Source organism: Ascaphus truei, chromosome 2, assembly GCF_040206685.1.
Source record: "Ascaphus truei isolate aAscTru1 chromosome 2, aAscTru1.hap1, whole genome shotgun sequence".
Lineage (NCBI taxonomy): Eukaryota > Metazoa > Chordata > Amphibia > Anura > Ascaphidae > Ascaphus > Ascaphus truei.
The window spans coordinates 421,209,701-421,222,081 of record NC_134484.1 but is presented as its reverse complement, the minus strand read 5'-3'; the positions used below and the strand labels follow the sequence as shown (position 1 = coordinate 421,222,081).

The 12,381-nt window shown below is 45.6% G+C and overlaps 1 protein-coding gene across 2 annotated transcripts in view; it reads left to right on the top strand.

The window, feature by feature from the left end:
* LOC142487766 (uncharacterized) overlaps nucleotides 1–10,196 on the top strand; it is a 56,182-nt gene extending 45,986 nt beyond the window's left edge. Inside the window, exon 5 of one of the 2 annotated variants that reach the window (XM_075587616.1) lies at nucleotides 6,064–10,196. In XM_075587616.1, coding sequence (XP_075443731.1) covers nucleotides 6,064–7,583 — 1,520 coding nt within the window. In that variant the 3' untranslated portion in view covers nucleotides 7,584–10,196. The remainder of the gene's footprint in view (nucleotides 1–6,063) is intronic. The other variant, XM_075587617.1, reaches the window with a different exon arrangement.
* Nucleotides 10,197–12,381: the final 2,185 nt, after the last annotated feature.

Sequence of the window (12,381 nt, the reverse complement as noted above, 5' to 3'; positions counted from 1 at the left end):
GGAATGTTTAAGAAATGTTTGAGTGATACAAAATCTCTTTATACTAAATGTTGTCTATAAAGAACTCACTTATTTGTCCACTAAAACAAGCTCAAACTGTATGTAGCCCCGGTCTCCTGCGGCTCCCAGAGACCCCCCTCCTTGCGCTCCGAGCGGTCGCGGGTGCCGCCGGAGGCAGCGAGGGACCCGCCGGCACACGGCAAAGGTGGGGGCCAGAGCAGGGAGCGTTCCGAGCCTCAAGAGGCTCGGCGGCGCACTCGGCTAGCGGAGGCCGCCATAACGGATGTGCGCACATGCGCAGTGATCGCGCATGTGCAGATAAGGCTAGGGAGCTGCGGCAACCATTAGGAAGTCGCGCATGCGCAGTGGAATCGCACACGCGGCCACAATGTTACAGAGGCCTCCACGGGACTACAATTCCCATGAGGCCAAGGGAGGCCTGCACCAGGTGCCTCGTAGCGGCCAATGAGAGGCCAGGATTCCAGAGAGGAGATATAGATACTTTTCGCGGGGTTGGGAGAACGGCAGTTGGAGCTGGGAGCAGGAAAGGGAAGGAAGGGTGTAAGGAGCAAGTGGCTCTTACACCAGGTCAGGTCACCCCCAGGCCCCAGGAAGGTCCCACTCCCCACTAGGTTAGTGGGTAAGGGCTAGGGAAGGCCCCTAGGTAGGGACCCTGCCCTGTGGTGTGGGTAGTCTTGTCAGGGACACAGCTGCAGTGCTGTGTGCTCTGACAAGGAGAGGCTGAATTAGCAAGAGACAGGAAAGGGAAGCGTGAGGGAGAGACTACGAGAGCCAGAGGGCGAAGGAAGAGGTAGTGTGGGTGCAGGGGGTCCGTGACCCACCTGCATAGGACAGATCTTCCCCGCAGGCCCTAAGAGAATCCCTGAGCCACGGTAGAGTAAGGTTGCTGCAGGGACGCCCGATAGTGGTAGTGACGTTCCCTATTACTGTATATGAGCTAGGGACCAAGTGTGAAGAATCAAGGTTGCTGCAGACGTCTGGGACCAGGCCGCTGAACACTGTGACACCGGAACACCATTGCTGGATCGGCGGATCCTTTTGAAGTATTACCGGTCACCGCAGTGACCGGAAGGTATTTACAGCAAGTGCACCAACTCCGGTCAACAGGCGCTGATACCGCCTTAGGGAACACTCTTTGGGGACACTAAGGGAGTGGCCAAAGGACTGAGCCTATATATCATACAGTACATGACACGGTGTGGGGCATGTGGTGAGGGGACAGAGACGTTACTCCTTAAGAGAGTGGCCGAGCCACTAGAGTTATAGTACAAGTTAATGAGTATGTATTGCCATATAAAGTATAAGGGTTATTCAGTGCGTTCAGTAAACTGGTTTCAAGTATGTGTGTTGTTATGTTTCATGCCCAGGGGAATCTTACATGATGGGGATCCTGGGTAAGTGGAGGCGCTGCGCTAAATAAGTGTTACCCCAGGCTCCCAGCTAGTGGAGGCTCAGATCTCCTGGAGCCACAGGTGTGTGCAGTACCCATAGTCTCTTTAGAGTGTCAGAAAGAGGGCTACATTTGGAGGCGCTGCTGAGATCTCAGACCTGGGGTGCCCTGTAATTTTTTTTTCTCAATTGTGCTCTATTTTTGTCTCACCATGTTTGTTATGCCCCCAAGGCCGGAGAGTCCTTTCCATGTGAATGTTAATTGGGGGGCGCACCTAAAGCCGCGTCCCCCGATATGGCCAGAGAGCCCATGTGCTGACTGCCAGCCTGCACCGACAAATGTTGCCAACACCTGTCCAGGATTGGTGGGAAAACCAGAGCCCCACCCCCACAATGTGAGTGAGCACAGTGAACAGCAATCAGCAATTTCTGTTTCCCCTAAGGACAGTATGGGATGCAGAGAAAGAAATACACTCTCGGCTGTATAGAGTCATTCGGGCCCCAAAGTTGGGCTCGCCAATGGTAGTATGCTCCTGTGTATTAGAAGACTGTAATGTGACTGATGGCTGGGCTGATGGGTTATCTACGTTACCATTAGCGCTCACGACAACAGTGGTAGATGGGGAAGGATGCCTGCACTGCTGCCTGAGCGGTTGTGATTGCCCCGTCGGTGAATTGACCCGAGGGCCCAAGTGTACCGACTGCGAGACGCAGTTCCTGAAACCCAGACTGCTGCAGCCTACAGAACCTCCAGAAGAGGAAGAGGAGGAGGAGCCTGACCTCTCTACTGAAGTGAGTTACACTGCTAATCAGTCTGTCTTAATCCCAGTGGCTTCAGGGGGCCTGTGTGTCCAAAGCGATGTTCCAGACACTGTTGCAGAAACAGATTATTTTTCCCCTGGGAATGAAATAGACTGCAAGGGGTTACACCCTAACGTGTATGTGCCCCGGCAATTGCCAGGAATAGATGCACTCTCGCTAATGTGCCCCTGCCTTCAGGAAGCCTGTGACAAGGGAGTCAACATATTCCAGTTCCCGCTAGGCTTCAAGACAACCAAGGTGGAAGGAGAAGCGTGTATACAATGTTTTAGTACTATCTGTGACTGTTCTAGAGGCGAACTGGTGTGGGAGCCCGAATGTGCCTGCTGCGGGGCATATTTCTTGAAGCCTATTATGCCCCAGCCTGCAGAATCCACAGAGAAAACTGACGTGACTGATCTCTCTAACCAGGCGGTCAGCGCCACTGCTAGTCACCCTACCTCAGCTATGGAGGTTGTAGAGGGTCCGTGTGCCCAAATGGACATTCTAGACTCCGAGCCGGAGCCACCGAAGGCAGAGTCACAGATGTCGGTTCCAGATCTGGATCCAGAGTTGGTTCTAGAGCCGGAACCAGCTGAGAAAGGTGCGATTGGCCTCCACACCGGGGGGATCAAAGCTGTTAACCCCCCTTGCGCACCCACGGAGGCTTCGGAGGCCCCCGTGTGCACTTACCCCGGTTCTAGACTCAGTTCCACCCTCAGAACCGCAGATTCCGGAATCACAGGGTAAGGTGTCTGTACCCCCATCCTCTCTTGGTGATTCCAGCGACCAACAACTCGTGGTGATGCGCCTGCCGGCGGACCACTCAAGTGAAGCTGAGGACAACGGGCTGATTGCCCCATATACTGCGGCCTCTGCTGTGGGCCCGCGTGCCCTACTGTGGCCGGTCCGGTCTTCCACGATGGTACCATCGGTCCCAGGCTTGGGATTAGTACCTGCCAACGACGACAGGGGTGAGTTGACTGCCCCAGGGGTGTCGTGTGTGAGCTCCCCGGTGATCGCGGAGCATGGTGGCTCCAAAGGTAGGGTCACCCGGGCGATGGGCTCACCTCGTCATCGCGTCCTGATGGAGGTGTCTCCCCTAGAAGATCTCTGCAGACCATGGAGCAGATTTGACCTCATCAATGTATCCAGTACAGCGGCCATGAGCGACGCTTACTCCTACACGAGGAATCTCCAAGCTTTTTCGCCTCAAGACATGGGCCTGCACGTAGACATTGTGATGTCTCCAGAAGACATCACCGCTAAAGAGATTGCTGTGACCGCTCTGGTAATTATTGCCTCCTTCATGCGCACGATGGAGCGCTTCATTCACCATGTGGTGGACCGAGGAAAAGAGCAAGACCTCATGGCCTACCTCATCCATGCCACGGATGGCCGGGTAAATGTCTCGCACCAAGACCCCTTACTATTCCTTCTACCAGGGGGAGGAGATGGTTTGCGATCAGAGAATGTAGCACCCGATCTTGAGCTCCAAAAGACTCCCAGGAGTCAATCACTCAATCAGCTAGGGGTACCCCACTATGAGACTCAACTGGCCTCGGGTATCAAAATGATTATGTTGGGTACCGTTGAACAAGTGCATGTGATTTGCTGTATAATCTATGCAATGCATTTTTCATTATATAACTCTCTGTTATATGTCTGCTACCCAAGCGAGGTCGTTGGGATTTTACCAGGGGGAATGTGTAGCCCCGGTCTCCTGCGGCTCCCAGAGACCCCCCTCCTTGCGCTCCGAGCGGTCGCGGGTGCCGCCGGAGTCAGCAAGGGACCCGCCGGCACACGGCAAAGGTTGGGGCCGGAGCAGGGAGCGTTCCGAGCCTCGGCGGCGCACCCGGCTAGCGGGGGCCGCTATTACGGATGCACGCGCATGCACAGTGATCGCACATGCACAGATAAGGCTAGGGAGCTGCGGCGGCCATTAGGAAGTCGCGCATGCGCAGTGGAATCGCGCACGCGGCCCCAATGTTACAGAGGCCTCCACGGGACTACAATTCCCATGAGGCCAAGGGAGTCCTGCACCAGGTGCCTCGTAGCGGCCAATGAGAGGCCAGGATTCCAGAGAGGAGATATAGATACTTTTCGCGGGGTTGGGAGAACGGCAGTTGGAGCTGGGAGCAGGAAGGGGGAGGAAGGGTGTAAGGAGCAAGTGGCTCTTACACCAGGTCAGGTCACCCCCAGGCCCCAGGTAGGTCCCACTCCCCACTAGGTTAGTGGGTAAGTGCTAGGGAAGGCCCCTAGGTAGGGACCCTGCCCTTTGGTGTGGGTAGTCTTGTCGGGCACAGAGACCACGAGAGCCAGAGGGGAACCGGAGGGCGAAGGAAGAGGTAGTGTGGGTGCAGGGGGTCCGTGACCCGCCTGCATAGGACAGATCTTCCCCGCAGGCCCTAAGAGAATCCCTGAGTCACGGTAGAGTAAGGTTGCTACAGGGACACCCTATAGTGGTAGCGACGCTCCCCATTACTGTATATGAGCTAGGGACCAAGTGTGAAGAATCAAATTTGCTGCAGACGTCTGGGACCAGGCCGCTGAGCACCGTGACACCGGAACACCATTGCTGGATCGGCGGATCCTTTTTGAAGTATTACCGGTCACCGCAGTGACCGGAAGGTATTTACAGCAAGTGCACCAACACCGGCCAACAGGCGCTGATCCCGCCTTAGGGAACACTCTTTGGGGACACTAAGGGAGTGGCCAAAGGACTGAGCCTATATATCATACAGTACATGGACACGGTGTGGGGAACGTGGTGAGGGGACAGAGACGTTACTCCTTAATAGAGTGGCCGAGCCACTAGAGTTATAGTACAAGTTAATAAGTGTGTATGCCATATAAAGTATAAGGGTTATTCAGTGCGTTCAGTAAACTGGTTTCAAGTATGTGTGTTGTTATGTTTCTTGCCCAGGGGAATCTTACATGATGGGGATCATGGGTAAGTGGAGGCGCTGCGCTAAATAAGTGTTACCCCAGGCTCCCAGCTAGCGGAGGCTCAGATCTCCTGGAGCCACAGGTGTGTGCAGTACCCGTAGTCTCTTTAGAGTTTCAGAAAGAGGGCTACATGTAAAAAAAAATATACAATTATCCAGGATCAGTTACTAGAACTTTGAACTACATTGTTCATATAAATTATTCATTAATAAATACTTGAATATCTCCGCATTTTGAACAACTTGGATTATTTGAACATCACTGATTAACTTCTCGTTCATAATTTTGGTTTCAGGTACATCTATTATTATAATTTTTTTCCCCGGATTAATTGTATAGTAGGTCAAGGGAGCACAAACTTTTGCTGCTGCGCCCCCCTGTCTCACTTGCCCCGATTCTCACGCCCCAACCCCCTATCTTCCATCCGTGTCAAATGACGCTGCGCGATCAGATCACGTGACCCGCAGTATCATTTGCAACGTGTGACGTCACGTCACATGGCCCTGTGGCGTCATTTAATGCCACTTTGCCATGGCGACGCGTCACACAGCCTGCTGAAGCAAGGTAAGAGGAGTGTTGCAGGGGCCTCACGCGATCCCCTGGCATTTAATATAAATGCCTTGGTGGAAGATCGGGGGCCTCTGCAACCACCCGCACCCCCCAGTTTGCTCACCACTGCAGTAGGTTGTTATTCCATTTATTGGGTCAGCATGTAATATCTGTTCTTTTTCCTAGGCTTTGGATACATATTTTTTATTAACGGCCCTTTCTCCACATACCATACATTGGTTTGGATGTCTTTAGTTTTGGGTAGAGCAATGTAATTGGTGGTTCTATACAGCGTCATGATTTCGATTTTAATTAGTGATCTATCAATTGTCTAATAATGACTTGTTTTCTAAACAGGTGGCTTCAGGTGCCTTGGTGTTGCTGAGAAGGATGCAGCTTTGGGACTTTGTGGAGACCAATATTTTTTTAATAAAGAACTACAAGAATGTCAAGCCTGCTCAGAGTGCGAAGAAGGGGTGGTAGCCTTCTCATGTTCTGCGGATAGTGATACTGTCTGTACAGCAGCTAGTGAAATCAAGTTATCTGAATCATGGTCTGCAAGTATTTCCTTGCCCTCGGCTAAAATGGCTAACTCACAAGTATATCCTGGGTTAAGCCTTAAAATTAAGGAAAAATTACAGTGTGAAATTTTGTCACCGGATGAGAACAAATTAATATTCAAACAGCATGGCTTGATGTGGGCTGACCTTAATTTTGCTGTGAAACATAACTGCAGGAACTTTCTTCAGCTTTCTCTCAAATTAAATAACAGTGAAGAAGGATATGAGCTGAGTGGTGCGCGCATTGAGCAGCCTGAAGGGAAATACTTTCAGAGCACCAGTATAAGCTGTGCAGCAGAGGTGGAGCCAAGTCAAACCTTATCTGTATTTCTCAAAAGCCCCAACCAATTTTGCAACCAAAGCAAAGATTTACACATTTATGATCTGAACACACCACTTAGCTTGTTCTGGTTGTCTCACGATACGGGCGCAGTTGCCATGAGTGCTCAGATGTCTACTGCAATGCATTACCAAACGAATTACCGACCAACTTTTAAAATCATAACTGTGTCTGACCCGTACATGATAAGCCTGTCTCATGATGGAAGAAGTATAAAGTTCACTGAATCTGGTGTTGTTAAATTTGTTTTCCAGCAAGCCCTCTACTCTATGGGTCCTACATGTGTCCGGGAAGGTTTTTCTTTGATGTCCTATATCAATAGAAATGGCACCAATTCAGAACTAATTCAGATCTTTAAGTCCGGTGTCAACTACAGAGACACATCGATATCTGCATCTGGTGCAGCAAAAGTCAATGCAGGGGATGTAATCAGCTATGAAATACTTTCTCCAGCACAGTGTAATGTTCGTTATTTTGGAGAAAACTCTGGCATTAGTATGCTGAGCCTCATCTGGATCCCTACAGCAATTTCTACTGCCCTTTCAGCCACAGTATCCAACACAGGTTTACCCACAGGAGCAGTCAGAAATAAATTCCTGCATTTCAGCCAGGCATCATCACATGACAAAATTATACAGCTAGTCACCTCTGGCCAGTTTGCCCATAAATATTTCATGTTTACTGAAAGAGGAACAGCCAGTGTTTCATTTAATCTGAAGTTAATTCACTCTTGCAATGTTATCAAGATGACACTAAATAAACTCGTAAGTGACCATGTGCAGATAGCAGTAATTGCACAGCAAATTGGTGGTCAAATGCCAGAAGGAAGCCTATGGACCAGTGTGTCTCTTCGCTCTTCCTTTGAAGTTCAGAATGGTACAAAGATATCAATTTCTCTTGACTGTGTCCGTGGAAGGATCAACCAGATTGCTCATGATCAAGGGACCAATATATCAATATTATGGGTTTCATCTTAGGCCTCACAAAAACATGGCCTTTTCATTGGACTCTGAGCAATGGTTCCCTGCATTGGTATCAATCTGGCTGTCTGGTAAGATCGATATTGTGAATATTTGCTGAGCTGATCATTATCTTGCCATCTGATATGCTTTTAATACTATATGCTGGATCATCTGAAACAAAAAACAAAAACAGTGACTTTTTGTGTTAACCACCAAGAACTCTGTATTGTTCATGACATCAAAACAAGGTGATGGATTTGGTGCTTTAAGACAGTCCAAAGGATAAATGATAAATGTTACTTAGAATAAGAGGGGAAATGATTTTTACTCATCTAATAAAGTTTATTCAAAGCACAGATGAAGACCAAAGGACTCAGTTAACTTTTGTCAGAGGAAGTGAATAAGGGTGAATCAGGCCTGTTTTGCTGGCCAAACATGGTTGTTCCCTTGATTTGATTAAAAGGTTGCCTATATATTTATATATTACAAGTTTAAAGAAATCACTTCACTTATAGCATTATTCTGCATAAATTCTATTATTGTACTTGTGTCAGAAAATGTAATTCTAATATGTGTAGCGTTTGTTTTTTGGGGACATAAAATATATTCTAGCTTACAAAATGTAGAATGTTGTTCTCTGAATAACCAAGAATACCACTTCACCATGATATAAAAAAGTCACCAAAACTTTACATTGTAAAGTATTAAGGGGCCTATTCAATATGCAGAAACAGCCGTTTGGGCCATTATCAGCCGAAATACCCCATCAAAGTCAATGGGAGTTTTCGGACGATAACGATGCTATCTGCTGCTTCCGAGCATATTGAATAAGGCCCAGAGTCTAGAAAACTTAGATCAATAGGATATGATTATGTGATTTATGGAAGTATATGTTGTTTGCATTTTGCTTTACAAATGATGTAGTCCTGTATTTGTTTCAATAAAATCTCCAATATGATGCCTAGTTTAGCCAAGGCTTGATCATTTTCAGTGAGTTTAAAGTAATAGGATTTGCCTACTTTACTTTGAGATCATACTGTAAAAAAGTAAAGGTGAGTGACACCATTCTTAGATCTAAGGTGCCATATAAGTACGTTAAACGGTATAGTACAAGTTATAAAATCTGTTCCATAGTGCTTTATATGATGTTAACTTGAAGCGGCAATCCTTGCTACTTGTTTTTTATTTTATTTTTTTAAGTACCCCCTGGTTCCTGAGATTTCATTTTGAAATATAATTACAATCATTTTTATCCGGGAGACACAATATGACCACCAACCTCACTCTGGTTGTCAAGCTGTGACATTATCATGAGAGCCTTTGAGTTGGGGACCATGCAGCCATCTTTGTTTTTCCTTTTTAGAACTAGCAAAAGTTTTTTAAGAAATAGGTGACAGAGACACAGAGTTCCATGGAATCTGCACAAATAGCATGATACCTAAATAGGTACGGGTATTCTGGATCCAGGGTCATGTCTGGGGTATGAATGAACCCAGCTAGCTTCAACTCAGCCCTCTTTCCAAAGCACAACAAGTCCTGTATATTTTCTTCACTTTATTTAGGAAGGCAGCAATAAAAACAGGCACTTGTGGATAAGATGTTTGTGTTGGAAAGGTGTATCTCTGTGGGTGCTTTGTAGTAAGGGCAGGTGAAAAAAATTGGCCTTGCCATAGGGGTGTAACATGAATGTACTCACTCTGCCAATGTCAGGAAGTAAAAGACAGTGGGTACTACTTGTGACACAGGGATAGGGGTCAGGCCATACTAACTGTCAGTAGGGACAGGGGGGAATGTGAAAGCCCATTAACTTGGAGGACTGGAGATGTTGCCAGGGCAACCAGGGGTGTGACAGACTGGAAGGAAAAAAGGCAACATAATGTATCCATTCCATCTGCACTGGGAGTGAAACAGCAAGGAAAGTAACATCCAAATACAGCTACAGTGGGGCCGCCTTCAGCCTTGTGCGGAAAAATAGAGGCGTAGCTTATTATGCTGCAATTTCACAAAGTTTTGGCACACAAAGCACCATCACCAATAGTTATTAGCCTCTACTTCCAGGTCAGGTTTACACACATTACTTTTTTCTTTTTGTTACATGCACCTAGTCTTTTCGATCATCCTATGCTTCAGACTTGGATTCAATGACCCCATAACGTGTATGATATTCTTAGCATCGTTACTTATTTTGTGAAAGTAATATTTTAAAATTATGGTTCATTTCATTAAAATGCTATTTTCTTTTCTTCATCAGCTGTAAGTGCTCCGGCTTGCTGTATCAAAACAGAAAGCTTTTGACGTTAAACAGAGAATTTATTTACATGATTATTCCCAGAATCCTTTGCATGTGCACTATGACAAACAATGGGGTCTATGTATCAAGAACTTTTTAATTATCATGTAATTAATCTTATTTGGTTGATTAGGTTAAAACGTTAACAGGTTAGTTTTATACGAGACAGATTCATTTCTGCATTCAAATAAAAAAAGTGATGGCAATAAATACATACAAATGCTACATACTGTTATATTTTGGTTCACCATTAGAGAATCACAGTCCAAATTCTTATCTGACAAAACACTATTGTGTAGTACCCTTAATTTAATATGAGAAGACACAAAAATAAAACACAATCACATCAAAATCTAGAAAAATTCTGTCAGCATGTGTTACAGGGTGAAGAAAAAGGGCAAAAAGGAGGGATGAGATGAAGATACACGGATCAACAATTAAAACTTAAAATGCAATTACCAGATGGGGTCTGGAAGTGAGCATGTGAGCTCAGGGTTGTTAAGTGATTACTCCTGAGGAAGCGGGCTTAGGTCTTGCGAAACGCATGGAGAACCAACATACAGAACTGCTGCCTAACAGCTGATCCTGTCCGGCACAACAGCGCTGAGGAAGCAAGTGAGCCGTTGCCAACAGCTGATTTCGTCTGACACCGCAACAGCAGAGCGAAGCAGAACGGTCCCGAGCCCCAGCTGAGTGACGTCATCCACCAACGCCCCCGCCGACCACTCTGGCAATTGATCATGTGGAGTGGGACGCTGGAGCTCTGCGGAGAGTGGAGAACGCTGCAGCCTGCTACACAAGCCGGGACCCTGAGCTCACATGTTCACTTCCAGACCCCATGTATCTTCATCTTGTCCCTCCTTTTTGCCCTTTTTCTTCACCCTGTAACACATGCTCACAGAATTTTCTAGATTTTTATGTGATTGTGTTTTATTTGTGTGCATTCTCATATTAAATTAAGGGAACTACACTATTGTGTTGTTTTGTGGGCTCTTCTGCCCCCCTTGTCTCATACTGTCTTTGGATCACGAGAGGTTCGGAAACACCTCTTGAAGAAAATTGCACCATACACCAATTGGACTGTACCCAGAACTTGAATTTTATACATTTCAATAACCATTTAGTGTACCAGTGCAATAAGGTCACCCCTTTGTATACTACATGTACAGTATGGAATAAATAAACTAAATATAATACCGCTTTAAATATTTTTATTAATGTATTTTATTACTTTGCAAAGTCTTTTATATTTGTAATGAAGTTACAATGTGGATTATGTTAATTTAACATAATGATTTAAACCTTATTACTCCGTTAGCTAATTTTAATGCAAAGCACAGTCATTATGTTTAGAGTAAAACTATATTAGTTGATGTGTTCTATAAGCGTATCATTTTGCAGTCATGATAAGTACAATTGCTTGGTTATGATATGAAATATAATTATGTATATTTATCAAATGGATGAAACAAAGCGTACTTATGCCATGTTTTCACAGTATAAGTAATATTAGTGCTACACACATGCCATCTTCAGTAAACTTGTGAAACATACTGTATGGCTTCCATAATGTTTGAGTAACATACACAATTACTTACTATAGCAAAAACACATTAAGAAGTTCAGCCAGACATTGCCTATGACAACATACTGTACACTCTATGAACATATTTACAAAGCAGTTCTACTCCATAAGACACCTGCTGGTCCATTCACTTATGCCTAGATCTTATGGCAAAAACGCCACTTATATATATATACGACTATTAAGGTTATGGTGGGTAAAAAAAAGTGACTAAAACCCTCCACAGTAAAGCATAAAGCAACTGTAAATATTCCTGTATATTCATTTGCATGTCTTAGACAGGTCTGCAACCCTGTCTTTCACCATTATCACCCAGCAAACAGCACTTCCACTGCAGCAAGGGATTCTGGGAAATGACATGCAAATGAGCACACAGTGCCACTTTTTATCTCATGCTTAAAAGCTGTGTTTAAAGCAGCATGCATTGACTAAGGGTTGCTCATGTAATGTGAGCATGAGATAAAAAGTGGCACTGTGTGCTAAACAGGTAAAGAATTCTGCTCTAGTAGATATATACAGTATATAGTTTAATTAAGAGAAAGGGGTGGAACTAGCAAAGAATTGAATGTAGATACAGAAACACTAGTGTTTTGTGTTTAGTTATGGAGAAAGGAAGATCCAAAACCTCAGTTTAGAATGCCAAATAATTACTATACCAAAAAGGTCCAAAGCATGTTTCTGTGGGTAATCTTTGCTAGTTTAATGCATTGTTGTTTAATAAACTGAAGTGCTAACTCTTAATTTACTGGATTTATTTTTGATGTCCCAAAGAGGGGAGGCAACTATCGAGCATGCACACTTCATGAACCTTGGTCATAACCTTTCAATCATTGGACTGTGTTCAGTGCCAACCATTAACTAATGTGTTGGCTATTTAGATGACAACACATTAGGATGTTATAACCAATTCATTTATTATAGGTACAAGTCTGGAGGTA